This window comes from Gracilinanus agilis, chromosome 4 (genome assembly GCF_016433145.1).
Source record: "Gracilinanus agilis isolate LMUSP501 chromosome 4, AgileGrace, whole genome shotgun sequence".
Classification (NCBI taxonomy): domain Eukaryota; kingdom Metazoa; phylum Chordata; class Mammalia; order Didelphimorphia; family Didelphidae; genus Gracilinanus; species Gracilinanus agilis.
The window spans coordinates 462,199,467-462,224,158 of NC_058133.1; the positions used below are offsets into that span (position 1 = coordinate 462,199,467).

Genomic DNA, 24,692 nt, shown 5'->3' on the forward strand with positions numbered 1-24,692 from the left:
TTATAATTAATGATCAATGTCCAATTCTCTGTGTTTGTTCTTTCAGCTTACATCCTGGGAGTCATTTGTATATATTGTTTTCCTGGTTCTGCTTACTTTACTCTGGATTAGGTCTTTTTCAATATCCCTGTGCTAGCATCTTGTTTTTTTTTTGTTTTTGTTTTTGTTTTTGTTTTTTTAACTCTTACCATCTTAGAATTAATACTAGGTACCTGTTCCAAGGCAGAAGAGTAATAAGGGGTAGGCAATGGGGGTTAAGTGACTTGCCCAGGGTTACATAGTTCAGAAGTATCTGAGGCCAGATTTGAACCTAGGACCTCTCATCTCCAGGCTTGGCACTCTATACACTGAGTCACCTAGGTGCCCCTAGAACTAGGCAGTCTTGACCACCAAGTGTAGGAAAGTTATTTCAGGACGTGTTGCTCTTGAGAAATAACAGGACTACCTATCTCCCCTGCACGCACATAAACTTCCTCTCCCCCAACCCCTTTTATTTCCCTGGAGGGGAAAACATATTGCTTCTATCTACACGAGACACTGCTGTCTCCGGGCCATTCTCTGGGTCCAGTCCAGAGGGAAGTCAAGGCTTCCAGCTCATTTCGCCCTCGGAACTGGGATAGATAATTGGTGGAAAACTTCTCCAAAAGGACAGATGAGGATACTAGGAAAGACTTTTCAAAGTCTCGGTCCCCTGAAGTCCCTATCTCTCTTACACGGGGTTCCTCAAAATAAGAGGAAAGTAGTAATGATAACATTTCCAGGATCCATGATTTCATCTATGGACTACTCTTTCTACCCCCCAAAAAAAGACTAGAATAGCAATTAAGCATTTATATACTGATTACTAGGTGGTGGTGGTGGTGGTTGTTTTTTAACTTTTACTTTCGGAGTTGATATACTAAGTATTTATTCTAAGTCAGAAAGACAGGAAGGGATAGGCAGTTGGGATTAAGTGACTTGCCCAGGGTCACACAGCTAGGAAATGCCTGGGATCAAATTTGATCTCAAGACTTCCCATCTCTAAGCCCAGCTCTCTATTCCCTGAGCCACTTGGCTGCCCCTTGAACCTGAGTTTTCTGATTTCCATTCCTATCACCTCCCTCAAGAATTTCATTCCCTCTGCTAGGTGCTCTTCCCTGGGTAGAATAGACATTGTGAAGAGTATTATACAAAAGACACATAAAGCATGTCTCTGCCTTCCAAGAGCTTATAATCAAATGGTGAGCAGTCTGCCTCACGGCCAAGGTACATTAATGCAGGTGCTGGCGTCATGTTCTGAGGGCAAATGTAAGAAAGAAGGTAATGATACCACCGTAAAGAAACAGGGTATCTGAAAAGTGGGTACAGCAAGCAGCAGCTATGGGGAATAGGCCAGAAATGAGCTTCTTTTCCCATTCTGAACAGATCATCGTAGGGAGAGCCAAAGTTTTGGGATTGGTGATTTTGTTTGTCAAGGAAGAAGGAGGGGCAGGAAGAAGAGAAAATGATAAATAATACTGATTTTTTATTTTTTAGTCTAGACTTGTTCTTTCACTGGGATAGGGCCCTCCCTTCTCCAGTGGTCAGGGTAATGGTTGGGCAGTTAATGATCTTGTTCATTCATTTCAGTAACAACTGACTCTTTGTTGACTGCATTGGGGTTTCTTGGCAAAGATACTGGAGTGGTTTGTCATTTCCTTCTCCAGCTTATTTTGTAAATGAGGAAACTGAGGCCAACAGGGTTAAGTGACTCGCCCAGGGTCATACAGCTAATAACTATCTGAAGCCAGATTTGAACTCAGGGAGACGAGTCTTCCTGCCACCAGGGCCAGTGATCTATGTACTATGGTACCAACTAATTGCCCATGCTTATAGTCTCAGAGTTGCCTTAAACATTGAGAAGTTAAATGACTTTCTCAGGGTAACACATTCAGTGTGTTTTAGAGGCAAGAAAGACCAAAGAGTCTAGACAGTGATGAATCTATGACAGTTAGTTAGAAAAATATCTGAGCACCTACTATGTGCCAGGGACCATACTAAGCACTGGGGATACAAATAGGCAAGTCAGCCCTTGCCTCCGAGGAGCTTACAATCTAAAAGGGGTTGGGTGGGGTGGGGAAGACAATATATAAAAGGCAGCTAAAAAAGTGGCAGGGAGGAGAAGAAGGGTTAGTCCAAAGGAGTACAGAGGGGTGAGAAATGAAGAGATGGGTGGCCTGGACTCTTTCTTTAAATAGAGGCTTTGTAGGCTCTATTCACACTCTGCCCTCCAATTAGAACAGTCCAGGGCAGAGGGGGGGTACTGATGAATGTGAGTACCGTTGCTGCTGCAATCTTGTCCAATGATGAAGTAACTAAGGTCATGATGGAGATGTCCAAGGGAGGAACAAGGTTGTCCACAGCTGTGTTGCCCCTCTCCACTCCCCAGCCTTTACTATTCTAGGCATAAGCAGAGACTGGTAGCAGGGGTTGGGGGTGGTATGAGGGAGGTGAAGAGGGTCATCAGAGAGGTCTGGCAAGGATTCCACGACAACTGCTTTGACATTTAGCAGAGGAGGGGCAGGCTCTAAACTTTAAACACAACTTTAAAGTTGGACCAAAGTTGGCTTAGAAGTCCGGATTTTGAGCTGAAAGGGATCTCAGAGACCATAGAGCCCAACCCCCTTATTAGATGCATGAGGAAACTGAATTGGGGGAAGGTGAAGGGACTGCCTACAGTCATGCAAGAAGTAAGCATCAGAGGCATGATTTGAACCCATGCCCTCTGACTCCAAAATGAGTCCTCATTCCATTGTGACGGATTATCTATCTCAAATTAACATCCTGATCAGATATTATCTTTTTGTCCCCAAGGACCCATAGTCTAAGGGCACTGGAAGACCCAGTTAAACAGTTTACCTGTGCCCAGGTATTGGAAACTAAGATCAGATATTGCATTAGTAGAGAAAACTGGTGACCAACTTGTCTCTGGCAGGGGAGAGGGGCTGGAGCCCAGGAATTCTCCTCTTCCCTACTGGGGGACCATGCATCTTCCCTGCCCCCTCTCCCCCAAACGCTCAGTATGACTATATAACAATAGTGCCCATTATTTCCATTTACATGAATAGGATGTCATTCATTTTTAACTGCCATGGAGTACAAAAACAATTATGCATCCCATTAAATTTGTCCAATTAACCTTGTCCTAAGTTTTATTCAGTCTCAACACCAAACCTCACTCAGTAAGCTCAATCTTGGCAAGCCGTTACGATCATAGCATAGTGCTTACTCTCTTTACAACTTACAAGTACCAGAGGGACAGGTTCTTGGATGGAAAATGCCACCTGAGCTCCTGAGGTTGTCCCTGGCTTGCTCTGGGGAGGACCTTCTTTCTTTAGAGGGTGTCCCAATAATATTTGTTGAATGACAGCAAGACAATACTCTGCTCCCTTGCTAGAGAGGAGTACTCCAATATTCCCTCCTTTCCATTCTAGGACAGGGAAGAGAATACTCAATAACCACCAAGATCCAATTTGGCTCCAAAGGTGACTTCCTTCACATGACAAATTCTCCAGCTTTGCCAATGACAGGAGGCCAAGCCAGATGCCCAGAATTATCTTCTGGGAAGGCAAAGGGGAAGAAGGAGAGGGTCTCTATACATGGCTCTGGGTCCCTCCAGCTGGGATGGAGGAAAAGCAAGCAGGAGCAGCCCAGGCAGTCCCTCTGTATTGTCTATTGTCTATTGTGTATAGTCTGGGGCTATCAAGAATCCATGGAAGATGGGCAAGAGGAAAAGAAAGACATTTCAAATGGAACAATGAAGACTTCATTACTCCAAAGCAGGCTCCCTCTGTTCCAGACCTTCCTACATCCTGGTTCTAGCCTTCCAAGAGGGGCTCTGAGCTCAGACACTTTCCAATTTGGAATCTACTTGGTAAATGAAAGCCAGGAAAAAACTGTCCACAGTGGGATCTCCCTGGATCTTTGTATGTGTGTGTGTATGGGGGTGGGGGCAGAAATTAAGAAAGGCATTTGCTCAATCTATAAGCTTCTCCTTTCCCTACTCCTTCTTCTCCTTCCTCTTCCTTTCGTGATGATTGACAACCACTAAGACCATCTTCACCTTTTTGGTGGAGAAATTCATCTTTGGGGGAGGGCAAAGAAAGCCATTGGAAATAATCACTGTATTAAAGATCCTACAGTTGACTGTTTGGAGGAGAGAGAATGGATGCTATGGAGCAGCATTTGGTGTCATAGTGGATAGAAGTTCTGAACTTGGAGCCAGGAAGGTCTGAGTTTGAACCCTGCCTCAACTCAGATACTTTACTAGTTCTGGGTCTCTGGCCAAGTCTCTTAACTTTCCTCCATCTCAATATCTTCATCAATTATGGAAATATGGAAAATATGGAAATACTAAAAACTGCTGCCAGGTATGGTCGCGATGCCTGTGACCCTGGCTATTGGGAAAAGTTGAGGTTGGTGGATCCTGAATACCTGTAATCCCTGCTACTGGAGGGAGGATGAGGCTGGTGGATCTCTTGAGTTTGGAAATAGGGCTAAAGCTGATTGGGTGTCTACACTAAACCTGGAACCAATACAATGAAGTCCCCAGGAGCTGGGGCAGGAGTAGGAAAGGAATCTGGAGCAACCCAGCTGCCTAAGGAGGGCTAGACCAATCCAGGTCAGAAATAGAGTGAGTCAAAGCTTCCCAGCTAATCAGCAGTCATTCAGACTATGAATGACAACTACACTTTTAGCCTGGATAAGAAAGGGAGACCCAGTCTTAAAGCAAAACAAAACAGAAGAAAAGCATCTACTTTATAGGATTTTATTTAATAAAGGCACTTTTCAAACTTTAAGGGGCTATATAACATTACCTATGATTATCATCCATCATTAGAGTCTAATGGGGAATAGATGCACTGGGGAAGTAGAAAAGATTGGTGCAGGGGAACACATTATCCTGGGAATTATCTTTAATATAATTCTTATGATGGGACCAAAGGCTTCCTTTACCCCTCCAAGGCTGATTTTCCCCTCTAGAAAGATGGAAAGGGTCATTTTTTGGTGTTTACTAGAGTGACTTGCTATTTCTTTCTCCAGCTCATTTTACACATGAGGAAACTGAGGCAAACAGGACAAAATGACTTGCCCAGGGTCACATAGCTAGGCCATATTTGAACTCAAGTTTTTCTGACTCCAGATCTGGTGCTCTATCCAATGCATCACCTAGTTATCCTATCAATTATTAGTAAAAAAAACAATAATAATCTTAAAGCTAGAGCAGATGTTTCTCAGCTTTTAAGGCTTCCCTTCCCCCACCAAGGATCTAGGGAGAACCCACTGTTAACTGACAGGAAGAGTATCTGGAAATGTAACCATTACTTTAAAAAAATTACAGAATTATAAGTAGGAGAAATGAAAAGGAAGGAAGCATCAAGGAGGAGAAAGAATGCAACGGGGTGGTACCATCACACACAGAACACTGGGCTTGGAGTTAGGAAGACCCAAGTTTAAATCCAGCCCCAGAAACCCCCTAACTGTGTGACTCTGAGCAAGTCACTTAACCTCTGTTTGCCACAGTTTCCTCATCTATAAAATGAAAAATAGTTATAGCACTTACTTCCCAGAGTTGTCATGAAGATCAAATGAGAAAATACTTGTAAGGCAAAACCTTAAAGTGTTATATAAATGCTGCTATTATCATTATTGTGCTGGTTGTTGTTATATGGTATATTTGGAGTCGAAGACCTGTATTCGAGTCCTGACTCAGCCACTTATAAGCACAGTATCATTGGGTAAAGCCACGCACATTTCTTGAACTCTCTAAGTCTGTTTCCTTACCTTGTATAATGAGGGGGTAATTCTAGATGATCTCTCTAAGGTCCTATCATTCATTCTTGGCATAAGTCAATCTGACAAAGAAAGGAAATACTAGGTATGGGAGGGGTGGTAGAAAGAAAGATGCATTAATGCATTGTTGGTGGAGGTATGAGCGGGTTACCCTGGAATCATCCTGGAAAGCAATTTGTAATTATGCAAAGAAAAAAGACTAAAATGCTCATACCCTTAGACCCAGAGGCAGTACCCCAAGACAAGTCCCAAAACACCAAAATATTTATAGGACTTTGTTGTTGGAACAAAGAAGTGGAAACAAAATATATACACATGCATTGGTGAATGCCTAAAGAAATTGTACCACATCAATAAACACATCAATCAATAAATATTTATGAAGCACCTACTATGTGCACATTAACATGCTAAGCACTGAAAGTAATAGAATATTATTCTTCCATATGGAACAATAAAAATGATTCAGGGAGGCAATTGAGTGATTCCATGGGCTGAGAGCCATGCCTAGAGACAGGAGGTCCTGGGTTCAAATCCAGCCTCAGACACTTCTTAGCTGTGTGACCCTGGACAAGTCACTTAACCCCTATTGCCTAGCCCCTACAACTTTTCTGCCTTGGAACCAATACTTAGTATTGATTCTAAGACAAAAGATAAGGTTGGTTTTTTTTTAATGATGCAAATGGAGAATCATGGAAAAGCTATTAATTGATACAAAGTAATATTAGTAGAACCATGAAAATAACATATACAATGACTACAACAAAGGGGAAAAAAGTACTAAACAACAGAAAAAATGTTAAAAATTATAATGACCAAGAGTGGCCCCAAAGAAGAGCTATGAGATGAGACCAGCCCTCCCCTCCCATTCTTTGAAAAGGTTGGGGAATACAGCTGTAGAATATCATTTATAATGCTAGCCTCACATTGGTTAGCTCTGTGGTTATTTTTCTTCCTCTTTTTTTTCCTTCTTTATTATACATAAAGGCTTACTGAGAGGGCTGGAGGAGGGAACAATGGGAAATATCGATAACAAAGGTAAAGGACATCAATAAAATGTAGTTTAAAAAAGAATCAATTGATCAATCAACAAATATATGTTTGTTGCTATATATTAAATATATCATATAATAAAACAAATATAAATATATGAAATAACTAAATAGGTATGCTATTTTAACTGTATTTGTTATATCTTATATTGCAGTATTATATATATTTTCTTACATTGAATTTTATATATAAAATATAAAATTAATGAATTCTATGTGTGTATATGTATACCTTTACCTTATGTCTTAGAATTGATACTAGTATCAGTTCCAAGGTAGAAGATTAGTAAAGGCTAATAACTGGGGTTAAGTGACTTGTCCAGGGTCACACAGTTAGAAAGTGTCCAAGTCAATCAACAAATATTAAGTGCCAGTTCTCTGTCAGGCACTGTGCTAAGTGCTGGTATTTACATTCTAAAAGGCGAGAAAGCATGTACATCTCTAAGTATATACTAGATTTTAAGTTTGAGCATTTAAACTTAGATTCTGGATTGATAACTTACTACCTCTGCAACCTCAGGCACATCAGCTACCTCTCTTGGGCCTCAGGTTCTTATCCATGCAATGAAGAGGTCGGGCTAGATTGTTCCCAAAGGTCTGTTTCAGCTTTGAATTACTCTGTGGTGTGGGAGAGCCAATGCCACCACTTGAGCTCTAAGATAAGACATCCTTGGAAATATTAAAAAGAAAAAAAAACTCACTTCTGTAGAATTTTAAGGTTCAGTTATAGCAAAACTCTATGTGTCAAAACTCATATCTTCCTCATTTTTACAGCTTAGGAAACTGAGCTCCAGAAAAATAAAATGATTTACTCAGGTTAGCCACGAAGTGTTTAGATTTGAACTCAAGTTTTTAAAAATCTTTTCTGAGAGTGTTAGGATAAAATTCTGGTGGTTCTGGCTTGTAAAAATACGTGGACTGGAAAGGACTTCTGAAGAGAAGTTGTCTCTCTTCTTGGCTAGATCAGATCTAGCCAAGACAAGCAGGGATTTCCTTGTTTTTAAAGATCTCCAACGGAGGAACTCTCTCCTAGTTTCCTATTTTAAATTACTCTAGAAATGCCAGAGATTCAGTTTTCAATAACCCACTCCAGTGGAAGAGAGCAGTGTTATGGTTAATGCAAAATACCAGATGATTCAAAAATACTTTCTTATTTTGGTTATGGGATATGTGTGTATGTATGCAGAATTACTGCCTTAATTATGTTTTCTTGGGATGGGAGTGGAGAGGTGGTCCAGAAATATATTTAGCAGCGACCAGAATCCAGTCTGTAATGAAAAATTTGTTGCAAATAGTACATGAAGTGGCTAAGATTGGGTATAGCGGGAAAAAACAGTGAACCGGGCTCTAAGGAAGAGTTGGGTTCTCGACCGACGTTGGTCAATTGCTGGTCATATTGGCGATCTCCTCAGCTTCCACTGATCTTTTCTATACTGAAATGATCTATACTGAAAAGATCAATGATCTTTTCTATACTGAAAACCTATGGATCTATATATCCAGCCCTCATATTTCTCCTGAGCATTAATCCTTCTTTTTTGTTGTTGTTTAGTCATTTCAGCTGTGTCAGACTCTTTGTGACTCCATTTAGGGTTTTCTTGGCAAAGATACTGGAGTGGTCTGTCATTTCCTTCTCCAGCTCATTTGACAGATGAGAAAACTGAGGTCAACAGAGATTAAGTGACTTGCCCAGGGTCCCACAACTAGTAAGTGTCTGAAGTAAGATTTGAAATTAAAAAGACAGGTTTTCTTGATTTCTGGCTAAGCACTCTATGTATTATGGTGCCACCCAGCTGTCCCCATACTCTGCATCCCAGTCAAAGGGGCTGACATACTGTTCATCGCACCTAATATCTCACCTTGACTTTTATACAAGTTACCCTTCATCTCCAGGATGCTCTCCCTTCCTTATCTTCAACTCTCAGAATCTCTAGTTCCCTTCACCTCTGAGCTGGAGTACCACCTTCTCATGAAACCTTTGCAGATGCCCTAAATCCTAGAGTTTCCCCCTTTTTCCTGAAAAAAAAACAAAACAAATCTCCTTGTGCTTATTGTTTCCCCTGAATGCAAACACTGTGAGGGTACAGTTTTTTTTAGCCCACTGTGCCTAGAATGGTGCTTGCCACAAGGAAATATTTAATACACAGATTGACCAATTGGCATTACCTTAGGTAAGTCATGATCTCTCTGGGCTTCATCTGGATCTCCTGTAAAATCAAGCCCACCTAACCACCTGCCTCCCAGAGTTGTTTTGAGGCTCCAATAAGATGAAGTGAGCTAGCAGTACATGAGAAAGCACCTTGGAAACTGTCAAGTGCCATATATATATATATATATGTATATATATTTAGGAAAATCCATTTGTATAATAAATCCTTTTCCTCCTCGTTCATTCACCCTTCCCATTTAGATGATCACGAATCCTTGTCTATTAAATGAATGAATGAATGAATGAATGAATGAATAAATAAATAAACAAATGAACAAATAAATAAATAAATAAATAAATAAATAAATAAATAAATAAATAAATGAATGAATAAATAAATAAATGGCAGACTGATGACTGTTGGATTTGAAGTCATAAAGTCATGAATTTGAATCCTGCCTCAGATACTTACTAGCACTGTGTCCCTGGGTGATCCATTTAATCTTTCTTAGACTCAGTTTCCTCTTCTGGACAAGTCACTTAACCCTTTTTGCTTTAATTTCCTCATCTGGAAAATGGGCCAGAGAAGGAAATAGCAAACCACTCCAGTATCTTCATTAAGAAAAACTCCAAATGGGATCACAAAGAGTCAGATACAACTGAAAAATGGCTAAATAACAATAATAGCACCTACCTCCCAAGGTTGTGAGGATCCAAATAATGGCACATGAAAATTGCCTTTCAAATGTTAAACCTTCAAGTGTTATAGAAATGTTAACTATTATCATTACTATGACTACTACCAGCTAACAGTTTATATAGCACCTACTAGTTGCCAGGCCATTATCATGGCTATTTCTCTTACTACCACTAGCTAACAGTTATTTAGTAGCTCCTATGTGCCAGGCCATTACTACTACTACTACTACTACCACTACTACTACTACTACTACCACTACCACTACCACTACCACTACTACTACTATAACAGTTATACAGTATCTACTATGTGCCAGGCACTGTGTTAAGCACTTTACAATTACTTCCTCATTTTGATCCTCACAACAAACCTGGAAAGTAGGTGCTATTATTATTCCCATTTTGCAGATCAGGAAAATGAGACAAAGAGAAATTCAATGACTTGCCCAAGGTCATAGAGCTAGAAAGTTTCTGAGGTAGAATTTGAACTCAGTTCTTCCATAGTCCAAGCCCAGAGCTCTGAGCACTAAGACATCTCCTAGCTACTCCATCGATTCAATAATTCCATTATTACTAGCACTTACACGTGGGGCTGCTATTGCTGCACACAAATGGACAGACCCAGGGGGTTAAAGCCTTGAGTTTTGGGGTACCCTGTGCAGAGTGCTTTTTGAGAAATATATGAACATGGCTTCAGTATTTAGGGGGAAGCAAGCCCCTTCAGTTTCCTCCAACCAAGGAAGAGGCAGCCACAGGATGGGACCCAGGAGAGGAGGCTCCTTTTTCAAAGTTCATACAGTAACAAAATGCATATGGAGACACACACAACAGGCCTAGGACAACACCGGGGGTTAATAGACCCTCCTACCAACCTGGCATCCCAACATCTCTGGCAGCTGCATTAAAGCATAACAGTCTTTCCTGTGGATTTTTCCGATTAATGCAAATTTGTTTTGCTTTGCAAATTGAAAATCAGTTGCCAGCACCTGGCATAATAATTCCAGCAGGGAGCAGAGAGCCCTCAGGGTAAACCTGGCATCCTGGCACCCAGCGAGGGTCCCTTGCCCCCTTCCAGAATCTGGTGATCTTTGAAGACTTAAGAAATGGGACTCACTCCAGCTTCTCCCTTCCTGGCACCAGATTAAGGGCAACCGAGCTTCCTGGGAGCTGCCACCTGAGCCCGGGGAGTTTTCTAGTTTAGACACCTCCCTGGCTTGTCTTATTCAACATTTTCAATCAGGTGGTACTGATTGCCAGAGTGTTTTCCGGATGCACTTCTCTCCCCACTTCTGCAAGGGAGGGCGACAGGTATAATCACTAAGGTAATTCAAGTTCTCTGTAGAGAGGAGGTCTCTACAGCACCTCCTGCTGTGCTTGCCTTTGCAATTAGGAGAACAGAATTGGCTTCCCTTTCAGGAAAGGGAGGGAGGGGAATGGCTTTTGGCCCTTCAGGCCTGGGCGGTCCTAACTCTTTACATTTGCTCACTCTTTAGACACACTGTCCAACATCCCCTCCTCTCAGGAATATCAGAAAGCAAAGGGTTAAAGAGTTAAAAAGGAAGGTCCATTTGGGTCTGGATAATCAATAATCAGCTCATTCGCTCTTACTATAAAAGCCAGGCACTGGGCTAAATTCTGGGAACCCAAAGAAAGGCATCAACACAGTCTCTGCCCTCAAGCAGCTCACATTCTGATGGTGGAGCCAACATGTAAATAATTAGGGAGATAGATGACAAACACAAAGAAAATGGAAGACGTTCTGAAGGGGAGATAAATTAGCAGGTAAGGGGGATTGGGAAAGGCTCCCACAGAAGATGGGATCTCAGCTGGGTCTTCAAGGAAGCCGGAGAAAGATGGAGCCAAGCATTCCCGACATGGGGGAGACCTAGTGCAGAGGAAATAGAGGGGGAAGATTAAAAAAAAAAAGCGGGGCATTCAAGGAATTGCAAGAAGGCCTGCGTGTCTGAATTCTAGCACAGAGTGAAGTATAAGAAGCCTGGAAAAGATAAGGATGGCTTTCCCACAAAAGCAACGTTTCCCCAAGGAGACTTCCATTGTCATTTCCCTAACCCACCTGCTTGTCTCTCCCTGAAATCCGGTCCTTCCTGGCTGGTGTATTTCACCTGTCAATATAGCTCAGTGGAGGATGTCAGAGCAGGGAAGACAGGATCACCCTTTTCCCTTCTGCCCCCTCCCACACTAGGGATTCATTGTTCATTCACTTCTGAGATAAGTCGTGAGGGTTGGCAGCTGGGAATGGGCCTCCATTATTCTCCCTCTTCCTCTGGCGATGCAATTTGAAGAAGAAGAGAAGGAGAGAGATAGAGAGTGAGCGGAAAGATGCGCTCTGGAAATCCAAATTAAAATGTATTCCTGCAGCAATCCAGCGCCCAATTAAAGTAACCCAGAGCCTATTGTCCTCAGCTAAATTTAGTAAATGCTCAGGTGTGTCTGAACCTGCTCTGCACAGATATTTTTAATACAGATTTAATCATATTTTGGGTTAGAAGAAGGAGCTAATTAGGTAGGCAGATTTAGAGAGGCTGCTGGAATACGGGACAAAGCGAGGTGATTTGATGAAATTCACTGTTTTCTTAAACAGTAAGTCATGTTGGGCCTGGGTTTAGGATTAGCTGGAAATTGGCATGAGGACCGAAATTAAGAGGAACAGGGGATATCTTGAAGATGGATGAGGCAAAGGATTCTGGGCTGAAAGGGTCTTTTGTCCAGACTTCTGTCTTCAGGAAGGGCTGCATTCAAGGTATCCCAGAAAGAGCAGGGGACCTGGAGAAGTAGGAGGGAGCTCAAAGATCAGGTCTTCCTTCCCATGCATCTAACATTTGGCCTACCTGATCATTGATTAGGACTTGCCTGTGATTTTCAGGAAAAACAAACCAAAAAATCCCCTCACATTTTTTTACCTAATTATCTAGTGCATATATATATAAAAATATAAATATATATATATAAATATAAATATATATATATATATATAAACTAGTAGGCCTGATCTGCCTTAACTATCTGACCACTATTATTATTTCATACCTGATGGACTCCATGGGTCATGCTGCCAGGCTTGAGTCAATGGGGAATTCTAAATGTACATACTACGAGTTTCTGGGCACTTCTGAGAAAACTAGCTATTTTGGACCTAGTTTAATCAACCAATTCATAAGAACTAATTATGTGCCTAAGTGTCAGGTGCTGGGCTAGGCACAGAATATACCAAGATCAAAATGCGAGTTGTGACCACAAGGAGCTTATATTCTCTAGGACGGGGAGAGCAACTTAGTGTAAATAAGTCATGTAAAATAAGTCTATTCAAGACCAATGAGGTAAGAATTTCTGAGAGGCATATTCTGGTTTAAAATAAGGGGGAAAGAAACTTAATATATCGAGTGTTCTGAAAATGAAATGGGCTACCTTGGAAAGTTGTTGTAACTTAGTCGTTTCAGTCACGTCCAACTCTTCATGACGCCTTGTGGGATTTTCTTGGCAAAGATCCTGGGGTGGCTTGAAATTTCCTTCTCCAGCTCATTTTACAGATAAGGAAACCGAGGCAAGGAAGGTTAAGTGACTTGCTTAGGGTCACAGTTAGTATGTGTTCGAGGGTGGATTTGAATTCATGTCTTCCCAACTTCCTGACTCCACCTAGCCGATCTACTACATCATCTAGCTGCCCCTACCTTGGAAAGTAGTGAATCCTAATAATGTATTATTGGTGAAGTTATGAATNCCACAGGATGGGACCCAGGAGAGGAGGCTCCTTTTTCAAAGTTCATACAGTAACAAAATGCATATGGAGACACACACAACAGGCCTAGGACAACACCGGGGGTTAATAGACCCTCCTACCAACCTGGCATCCCAACATCTCTGGCAGCTGCATTAAAGCATAACAGTCTTTCCTGTGGATTTTTCCGATTAATGCAAATTTGTTTTGCTTTGCAAATTGAAAATCAGTTGCCAGCACCTGGCATAATAATTCCAGCAGGGAGCAGAGAGCCCTCAGGGTAAACCTGGCATCCTGGCACCCAGCGAGGGTCCCTTGCCCCCTTCCAGAATCTGGTGATCTTTGAAGACTTAAGAAATGGGACTCACTCCAGCTTCTCCCTTCCTGGCACCAGATTAAGGGCAACCGAGCTTCCTGGGAGCTGCCACCTGAGCCCGGGGAGTTTTCTAGTTTAGACACCTCCCTGGCTTGTCTTATTCAACATTTTCAATCAGGTGGTACTGATTGCCAGAGTGTTTTCCGGATGCACTTCTCTCCCCACTTCTGCAAGGGAGGGCGACAGGTATAATCACTAAGGTAATTCAAGTTCTCTGTAGAGAGGAGGTCTCTACAGCACCTCCTGCTGTGCTTGCCTTTGCAATTAGGAGAACAGAATTGGCTTCCCTTTCAGGAAAGGGAGGGAGGGGAATGGCTTTTGGCCCTTCAGGCCTGGGCGGTCCTAACTCTTTACATTTGCTCACTCTTTAGACACACTGTCCAACATCCCCTCCTCTCAGGAATATCAGAAAGCAAAGGGTTAAAGAGTTAAAAAGGAAGGTCCATTTGGGTCTGGATAATCAATAATCAGCTCATTCGCTCTTACTATAAAAGCCAGGCACTGGGCTAAATTCTGGGAACCCAAAGAAAGGCATCAACACAGTCTCTGCCCTCAAGCAGCTCACATTCTGATGGTGGAGCCAACATGTAAATAATTAGGGAGATAGATGACAAACACAAAGAAAATGGAAGACGTTCTGAAGGGGAGATAAATTAGCAGGTAAGGGGGATTGGGAAAGGCTCCCACAGAAGATGGGATCTCAGCTGGGTCTTCAAGGAAGCCGGAGAAAGATGGAGCCAAGCATTCCCGACATGGGGGAGACCTAGTGCAGAGGAAATAGAGGGGGAAGATTAAAAAAAAAAAGCGGGGCATTCAAGGAATTGCAAGAAGGCCTGCGTGTCTGAATTCTAGCACAGAGTGAAGTATAAGAAGCCTGGAAAAGATAAGGATGGCTTTCCCACAAAAGCAACGTTTCCCCAAGGAGACTTCCATTGTCATTTCCCTAACCCACCTGCTTGTCTCTCCCTGAAATCCGGTCCTTCCTGGCTGGTGTATTTCACCTGTCAATATAGCTCAGTGGAGGATGTCAGAGCAGGGAAGACAGGATCACCCTTTTCCCTTCTGCCCCCTCCCACACTAGGGATTCATTGTTCATTCACTTCTGAGATAAGTCGTGAGGGTTGGCAGCTGGGAATGGGCCTCCATTATTCTCCCTCTTCCTCTGGCGATGCAATTTGAAGAAGAAGAGAAGGAGAGAGATAGAGAGTGAGCGGAAAGATGCGCTCTGGAAATCCAAATTAAAATGTATTCCTGCAGCAATCCAGCGCCCAATTAAAGTAACCCAGAGCCTATTGTCCTCAGCTAAATTTAGTAAATGCTCAGGTGTGTCTGAACCTGCTCTGCACAGATATTTTTAATACAGATTTAATCATATTTTGGGTTAGAAGAAGGAGCTAATTAGGTAGGCAGATTTAGAGAGGCTGCTGGAATACGGGACAAAGCGAGGTGATTTGATGAAATTCACTGTTTTCTTAAACAGTAAGTCATGTTGGGCCTGGGTTTAGGATTAGCTGGAAATTGGCATGAGGACCGAAATTAAGAGGAACAGGGGATATCTTGAAGATGGATGAGGCAAAGGATTCTGGGCTGAAAGGGTCTTTTGTCCAGACTTCTGTCTTCAGGAAGGGCTGCATTCAAGGTATCCCAGAAAGAGCAGGGGACCTGGAGAAGTAGGAGGGAGCTCAAAGATCAGGTCTTCCTTCCCATGCATCTAACATTTGGCCTACCTGATCATTGATTAGGACTTGCCTGTGATTTTCAGGAAAAACAAACCAAAAAATCCCCTCACATTTTTTTACCTAATTATCTAGTGCATATATATATAAAAATATAAATATATATATATAAATATAAATATATATATATATATATAAACTAGTAGGCCTGATCTGCCTTAACTATCTGACCACTATTATTATTTCATACCTGATGGACTCCATGGGTCATGCTGCCAGGCTTGAGTCAATGGGGAATTCTAAATGTACATACTACGAGTTTCTGGGCACTTCTGAGAAAACTAGCTATTTTGGACCTAGTTTAATCAACCAATTCATAAGAACTAATTATGTGCCTAAGTGTCAGGTGCTGGGCTAGGCACAGAATATACCAAGATCAAAATGCGAGTTGTGACCACAAGGAGCTTATATTCTCTAGGACGGGGAGAGCAACTTAGTGTAAATAAGTCATGTAAAATAAGTCTATTCAAGACCAATGAGGTAAGAATTTCTGAGAGGCATATTCTGGTTTAAAATAAGGGGGAAAGAAACTTAATATATCGAGTGTTCTGAAAATGAAATGGGCTACCTTGGAAAGTTGTTGTAACTTAGTCGTTTCAGTCACGTCCAACTCTTCATGACGCCTTGTGGGATTTTCTTGGCAAAGATCCTGGGGAGGCTTGAAATTTCCTTCTCCAGCTCATTTTACAGATAAGGAAACCGAGGCAAGGAAGGTTAAGTGACTTGCTTAGGGTCACAGTTAGTATGTGTTCGAGGGTGGATTTGAATTCATGTCTTCCCAACTTCCTGACTCCACCTAGCCGATCTACTACATCATCTAGCTGCCCCTACCTTGGAAAGTAGTGAATCCTAATAATGTATTATTGGTGAAGTTATGAATTGAGACAACTCTTCTTGAAAACTACTTGTTCAACCTCCTCATTTTACGGATGAGGACACTGAGGTCCACAGATGTGAATCAGGTAAGAGGACTGTCCATGGTTCTTGTTGGCCAATTCAGTGCCCCTTTCACTACACATATGCTGCCTTTATGTCTATAGTTCCGTCATTGTTCTTCTTCTTTCTCTTCTCTCTTCTTTTCTTTCTCTTCCTCTTCTTCCTCCTCCATTCCTTCCCCTTTTCTGTCACCCCAAACTAACATTCTGCTCTAGCTCATCAACCAGAATAGAAAGTATACCAGAGTCAAGTATTAGCTAAGGCACAGTACTAGCCACTTCAGGGAGGTTAGGTCCGGGGATCTCAAAGACTTGAATTGCTTGGACAACTAAACTGAAAGTCAAAACATTCAAGTTCAAATCCTAGTTCTTCTGTTGAACTGTGGCTCAGTTCCTTCATCTGGAAAATGGTGACTATGTACTCATTGTGTTTGTGTACCCCCTCCTTTAGGTGTGGGGGTACGCCTGGGCATAAACAGAAATTCAGGTGTTTGGAGCTTTTGGAAGAATATGGCTACAGAGATTCATGGGATTGGCTGCCATTATACTCATGAGGACCAAATCCTAGACAAATGTGGTTTCACTGATCTAGGGCACTTCCAGGGAGGAAATTCCCTCTGCCAAATCAGGTCTGTATATGCTCTTCAATAATAAATCTTATACTTGTATGAGCTGATACAAAGTGAAGTTCACAGAACCGGAGAATGACACCATACAGTACCACGATACATTAGTAACAATATTTTAAAGACAATCAACTGGGAAAAACATTGGCAAGCATCTATGATTACCCCACTGGCCAGCTACAGTTCCAAAGGACTCATGGTGAAGCACACCATCCACCTCCTGACATATGGCTGTGAAGAGGAGATCAGGGAAGAGATAGAAGCGGGTTTGTGTATAAAAATACATATGTGTGGATACTCATCCATACATATTTTGTACATATATGTGTATATTCCTATCCATATCTCTGGCTACGGAAATAGCCAATCCAGGAATTTGTTTTGCTTGACTTTGTAGATTTATAAGGGGGATTTTAATTTGCCTTCATTCCTCAGGGGGAAGAGGGAGAGTATGGGCCTCCCCCCAAATAAAATTGGATTGAGAAAATTAATAGTCTTTAGAAAGTTGCCTGGAACACTGACCGGCTTCGTGATTTGTCCAGAGGTCACACAGCCAGGCTTTGTAAGGAAATGGCAAACCACTCCAGTATCTTTGCCAAGAAAACCCCCACAAGGGACCATGAAGAGTTGGGCATGACTGAAACAACCGGATTACAACAACTTTCCAAGGTAGCCCATTTTATTTTCAGAATGCTCAATATATTAAGTTTCTTTCCCCCTTATTTTAAACCAGAATATGCCTCTCAGAAATTCTTACCTCATTGGTCTTGAATAGACTTATCTTACATGGCTTGATCCTAGAATTGGCCCACTATCTACTCAGCTGTATAATAGTCTAAACAAGCCTAGAGAGTTGAACTAAGAAAGCTCATGTTTCTAAAGGATACATTTTATTGAGAAAAAATTTTTGACATTTCTATTTAAAAAATGCTGGGAGACGGGCAGCTAGATGGCTCGTGGATTGAGAGCCAGGCCTAGAGAAGAGGGATCAATGGTTTCAAATTTGACCTTAGACATTTCCTAGCTGTGTGACCCTGGACAAGTCACGAAACCCCCATTGCCCAGTCCTTAACTGCTCTTCTGCCTTAGAACCAATACGCAGTATTGACTCTAAGAAAGTAGGATAAGGGCTTAAAAAATGCTGGGGATGGGAGGAAGAAGACTCATCTAAGATTTCCTTGTATCTTAACAAGAAGAAAGAAGAACTTCAAATGGCTTTTCTGGTCATCAGGATTCCTCTTGAAAATGAGTTTTCCCTTTACCTGGATGACTGAGGGAACAGGATAGGGTATAGAGGAGGGAATGAATGAAATTCATTCATTCATTCTTTCCCTACCTCTCCACATCTCTACAAAGACCCTATGCCTTTGGGAAAGGTCCTATGGGGCGGAAAGCCCTATAGGGTTGAAGCCTAGAGGAAAGAGAAAGTCGAGCTTGATTTGAGAGAGAGAGAGAGATTAAATTAAGAGCCTGGGATTGAAAAGGGGGTTTTCTTGTCTTTGATTTAATTTTCCTGGTTAAGGTTCCCCGCTCCTTAGGGAGTCTCGGTCAGAAGCTCTGAACTCTTCAGAAGATGAGCACGTAACAAACAGGGAAGGTAATTACAGAAGAGGGTCTATGTGATTTCAGGAAAGGCCTTCTGGGAATGAGCCTCTGAAGAAGGGGGACAAGGAAGGCTGACTTAGAAATAGGACCAAGTCAAGACCTACCTGGAGAATGAGATGGAAACAAGAGCAGCCATGATTTGCTCCATAGCATGTGAATTTTCCTTAATTATGTAAAAAAAATTTTTATCTCCTCCAGGAAGCCTTCTTAGGTTAATCATATTCAGTACTGATGATTCCTTGCTAGTAATCCTCTCTCTGACTGCCTAATCAGTTTTGCCCTTATTAATTTGCATTTGTGTATCTGCTTCTGGGTAAAAGTTAACAGCTCACATTTTATATAGTTCTTTTTAAGTGTTTTCCTCACAATAATCCTTTAAGGTAGGCAGAGCAGGAATTATTAACCCCCAACTTTAAATGAGGAAAACTGAGGCTCATGGGATTAAATGTCTTTCCCCAGGTCAAATAACCAAGAAGCATAAGAGATGGGATTAGAACTCTTTTTAACTATTTACAACTAAATTATAAATTTACAACTAAATTATAAATATTTACAACTATTTTTCAATGTTATCCTTAAAACAGAATATTTGTGAAGTAGGTAAATTGAGTTTTATTTTTTAAAAAAATTAAGAACTGATCAAGGCAGCTAGGTAGCACAGCAGAGTGCCAGGTCTGACATCTGGGGGACCTAGTTTCAAATGCAGCCTCAGACACTTCTTAGCTGTGCGACCCTGCACTAGTCACTTAACCCCAATTGCCTATCCCTTATTGCTCTTCTGTTTTAGAACTGATACTAAGATAGAAGGTAAAGGCTAAAGAAAAGTTAATAAGTGATCAGATTGCTTACTGTCTTAGGCTAGGAGAAGGGGTGGGAGGGAGGAAGAGAATTTGGAACTCAAAATTTTTAAAAAATGAATTAAAATTGTTTTATGTATAATTAAAAAATAGAATATTACTAAATTTTTTTTGAAAAAGTCATAAGGAACCCCAAAATCCCAGCTTTCGGGAGAAGAACTCACTATTTGACAAAAACTGCTGGGAAAACTGGAAAACAGTACGGCAGAAACTAGATGTAGACCCATATCTCACACCCCATACCAAGATAAGTTCAGAATGGGTATAGGATTTAAACATAAAGAGGGATTCTGTAAGTAGATTAGGTGAACATGGAATAGTATACCTGTCAGATCTATGGGGAAGGAAAGAATTTAAGACCAAGCAAGAGACAAAGAACATTACCAGATATAAAATGAATAATTTTGATTAGATTAAATTAAAAAGGGTTTGTATAAATAAAAAGTCACAAAGATGGAAAGATATAGAGAATGCAACATGTGGCTGTGTTTATTGATGAAAACAAAAGGTGTTTGTCTTGGTAGAGCAAAATAAATAAATGAACATTTAAAAATTGAATAGGTGGGGAAACAGAAACTCAAAGCAATTTAAGTGACCACCCAGTGGTCACTAATCAAGTTAATGGTATGAATAAACTCAGCTCTCAAGCCCACCCACTTCCCCCAACCATTTTCTTACAACTAAGCAGCTAGGTGGTATAATGGATAGAACACTTGGCCTGGAGTTTCTGAGTTCAAATCCAGCTACAGACACTTATTACCTGTGTGATTCTGGGTAAGTCACTTAACCACTGTTTGCCTCTATTTCCTCAGCTATAAAATAGGGATCCTAAATTGCACCTGCCTTCCAGGAGTGTTTTCTTTTTAAGCCCTTACCTTCCATCTTGGAATCAATACTGTGTGTTGGTTCCAAGGCAGAAGAGTGGTAAAAGGGTAGGCAATGGGGGTCAAGTGACTTGCCCAGGGTCACACAGCTAGGAAGTGTCTAAGGTCAAATTTGAACCCAGGACCTCCTGTCTCTCAATCTACTGAGACACTTAGCTGTCCCCCACCCCTAGAAGTGTTTTGAGGATCAAATGAGATAATATTTGCAGAGCCCTTAGCATGGTGCTTGGAATATAGGAGGTGTTTAATAAATGCTTGTTCCCTTCCTTCTTCCATCTAATGCCAATCCTCTCTCCTACCTCTCTCTCTCCTGTGTAATGCCTTTCTGCTCTGAAATCCAAACCTGTCCAGGTTACTTCTTATGAGCAACGCAAGTGAATGGTTCAGACAATGTGGTGGAGCTACAGGGTGGAAAAGGTGGCGACTATTAGTTAAACCAGCCTGGCGCTCAGCTGGCTGGTCCTGTCTTTCCTGGGCATAATTAAGTGGGCTAGATGCATTGACCATCCTGAGGTTAAACGCTGGCTCCAAGTTTTGACAAACACAGTCAATTCTCAATTATCCATGTTAATGGAGAGGCATAGATAATCCTAAATTTCTTTCTGTCTGACTTTGGAATTTTATGATGCATTTTATGACTTTTTTAGAGGCAGATTTACCCTCTTGATTATGTACTACTGATGGGTGATAGTAAAAGGAGTTTGCATTCCTGGGACATACACTTGCTGAGGGAGGAGGAGGGGCAGGCCTGCAGGGAATCCTGAAATGGGCTATGGATAAGGGGGAGAGAAGTTGGGGGGGGGGTCTAGGCTTAGAGTAGAGATCAAGGCTGTTTCTGGGCTTCCTGGGGGCAACAGAAGATGAGGAGATGACAGTAATTGGGACTTGTGAAAGCATCCTAAAACCATGTCTGATACCCACACCCATCCTTTAACCTCACCTTCAGGAAAGGTGAGGCTTAGTGGGGCCGGGCCTTGCTCAGTCTTGTAACTTCTTCGACACCTCAGTTTCCTCATCTGTAAAATGAGGGGGTTGGACTAGATGGTCTCTCTGGTCCCTTCAAGCTCTAAGTTTATGATCCTAGGTGGACTCAGTGACTGAAGAGAGCAAGTCAGTGTTTTTAGCCTTGACACCCTCAGGCCAATTTTATCTACTTGTCTTGGTAAGAAACTGGTAGAATCATGGTCATCTTCCAAGGCAAGGAGTAGCTTCCTGGGTCACAACTGGTTGTCCTTGTCCTGTACTAGGGTCAGGTCCCTTGGTCAGAACTGAGTGCTAACAGGGCCCCAGGAATTCTCATGGGGGACCATGCAAATGTAAGGGCCTGGTGAGTTTGTGAGATTTTTTCAGTTGAGGCTCAAAATGGGACAATATCCCAAGATGCTTGGTGTGGTCACGATCTTGAAGAAAGTCATCTGAGAGTTGGGACTTATTGTTGAGCTCCCTCTTTAGCTATTCCCATTGGGCTTTCCAGGATCAGTCTTTCTCCCTAAGCCCTCTCCCCTTCCAAACTTCTCAATTACTGTCAAGGACACCATCATCCTCCCAATCCTGCAGGCTTGCAACCCAGGCATCACTGACTCTCCACTATCTCTCACGCCACATCTCTAATCTGTTGCCAAGGCCTGTTGATTTCACTAATATCGACTCCCTTCTTTCTTCTGATACTGTCACCATCTTGGTGTAGGCCTCTATCTCTTCATGCCTGGACTATTAGAATAGCCTCTTGGTTGGTCTATCTGCCATAAATGTCTTCCCACTCTAGTCCATCCTCTACTCAGATGCCAAAGTAATTTTTCTTTTTTTTTTTAAACTCTTACCTTCCATCTTGGAGTCAATACTGTGTATTGGCTCCAAGGCAGAAGAGTGGTAAGGGCTAGGCAATGGGGGTCAAGTGACTTGCCCAGGGTCACACAGCTGGGAAGTGTCTGAGGCCAAATCTGAACCTAGGACCTCCCGTCTCTAGGCCTGGTTCTCAATCCACTGAGCTGCCCAGCTGCCCCCACAAGTAATTTTTCTAACATACAGGTCTGACTGGGTTTCCCAAACCCTCTCACCTCCAACACACATACTCAATGAACTTCATTGGTTCCCTGTTAACTACAGGAAATACTTTTTAAACCACTATTTAGTGTTTGAAGTCTTTCCTAACCTAGTCCTCATTCCATCTTTCCAGTCCTCTTACATTTCACACCCTCTCCTGCCATGTACTCTTCAATCCTCTGACACGGGGCTCCTGGCTATTTCTGGAACAAGATACTCCTTCTCTCAGCTCAGGGCATTTTCTCCTGCTGCTCTCCATGCCTGGAATCCTCTCCCTCCTCATTTCTACCTCCTGACTTCCCAGACTTCCTTCAAGTCCCAGTGAAAAATCTCAGCTTTTGCCTGAATCCTTTCCTGGGCTCTCTTATTCTAGCACCTTCTCCTAATTGACTACTTCCTATTTGAATTACTAATAGGATTACTTCCTATTTATCTTGAACACTGCTTGTTTATGCCTAATGTTTTCAAGTGTCTCCCATTAGATTATGAGCTCCTGGAGGACCAGGACTTTCTCTCTCATTTTGTATCCCTAGTGTTTACCTGTTCTGCTGTTACTCAGCCATTCAGTCATGATCCTCTCTTGTGACCCTTTATGGAGTTTCCTTGGCAAAGATACTGGAGTGGTTAGCCATTTTCTTCTCCAGTGGATTAAGTCAAACAGAGGTTAAATGACTTGCCCAGGGTCACACAGTTAGTGACCATCTAAGGCCCTATTTAAACTCAGTTCTTCCTGATTCCATATCCAGCACTCTGTCCACTGAGTCAGCTAACTGCTTGCCATAGTAGGTGCCTAGAAAGTGGTTCTTTCTTTTTTCCCCCAAACCTTTACCTTTTGTCTTAGACTCAACACTGTCTATTAGTTCCAGGGTAGAAGAGTGGTAAGGGCTAGGCAATGGGGGTTAAGTGACTTGCCCAGGGTCACACAGCTAGGGAGTGTCCGAGTCCAGATTTGATCCCATCTCTAGGTCTGGCTCTCCATCCACTGAGCCACCTAGCTGCTCCCTTAATCAATGCTTCTTGACTGACCAATGGACTGATTTCCCTTGATATGAAGCTCCTTATACCATTGGACAGTTCTAGTCACAAGCAAGCTCTTTGTCATTTTCATCTGAAATTTGCCTCCCTGTGGCTTCTACCCATTGTGACTGGTTCTGTCCTCTGGAGCTACAGAGAATGAGTCCAATCTCTCCTACATAAAACAGCCCTTCAGATATGTGAAGTCAGCTATCGGTCCTTGCCTTCTGGGAGCTTAAAATGCTGTAACCTTGTCTTGCGGTCTAAGAAAGCTTCCTTCCCTGCTCTATTCCCCATGGCTCTTCTCCCCACCACTCTCTACTCTCTTCTGATGCTCCATTTATGAGGCAGCATGGAGGAGTGGCGGGCAGGGGAATATCCTAAGAGCTTCCATGCTTCTTGACAGAGACTTGGACTCAATATCTCTTCTAAAAATGTCAACTAGAAAGAAGCTCAGAATGTCAGAGCCGGCATTCTGCTACCCAGGTCTCTGGCCCTTGGCCTTTAGGGAGCATGCCAAGCCTTCTTTACAGACCCTCTCCTCAAAGAAACATGGGATTTGGAGATGGAAAGGGCCTTGGAGATTATTTTTGTAAAAATCCCTCCTTTTACAAATGAGGAGCTTGAGACCCTAAAGCAGTGATTCCCAAAGTGGGCGCCACTGCCCCCTGGTGGGTGCTGCAGTGATACAGGAGAGTGGTGATGGCCACACTTTTTTTTGTATTACATTCTATTCTGAGTTCAATAAATAGTTTCATAATTTCCAGGGGCACTAAGTAATATTTTTTCTGGAAAGGGGGCGGTAGGCCAAAAAAGTTTGGGAACCACTGCCCTCAAGCAAGGATTTTTCACCTGGGTTCCATGAACTTTTAGATGAAATAATATAGATTTTGATAACTATATTTCAATAATTTGTTCCTTTTGTAATCTGATGTATTTCATTTTATGCATTTAAAAATATTATTCTTGGGGGCAGCGGGGTAGCTCAGTGGATTGAGAGCCAGACCTAGAGACGGGAGGTCCTAGGTTCAAATCTGGCCTTAGACACTTCCCAGCTGTGTGACCCTGGGCAAGTCACTTGACCCCCATTGTATATATATATGTATACAAATATATATATATGTATACAAATATATATATATATATATGTATATTATTCTGCAAAAAGG

At 42.1% G+C, this 24,692-nt stretch overlaps 1 protein-coding gene across 2 annotated transcripts in view; it reads right to left on the reverse strand.

Moving 5' to 3' along the window:
- Nucleotides 1-24,692, reverse strand: part of KCND3 (potassium voltage-gated channel subfamily D member 3) — a 329,902-nt gene that overhangs the window by 235,708 nt on the left and 69,502 nt on the right. For both annotated transcript variants that reach the window (XM_044672326.1, XM_044672325.1), the window contains exon 5: nt 15,958-15,991. In XM_044672326.1, the coding sequence (XP_044528261.1) occupies nt 15,958-15,991 (34 nt within the window). The remainder of the gene's footprint in view (nt 1-15,957; nt 15,992-24,692) is intronic.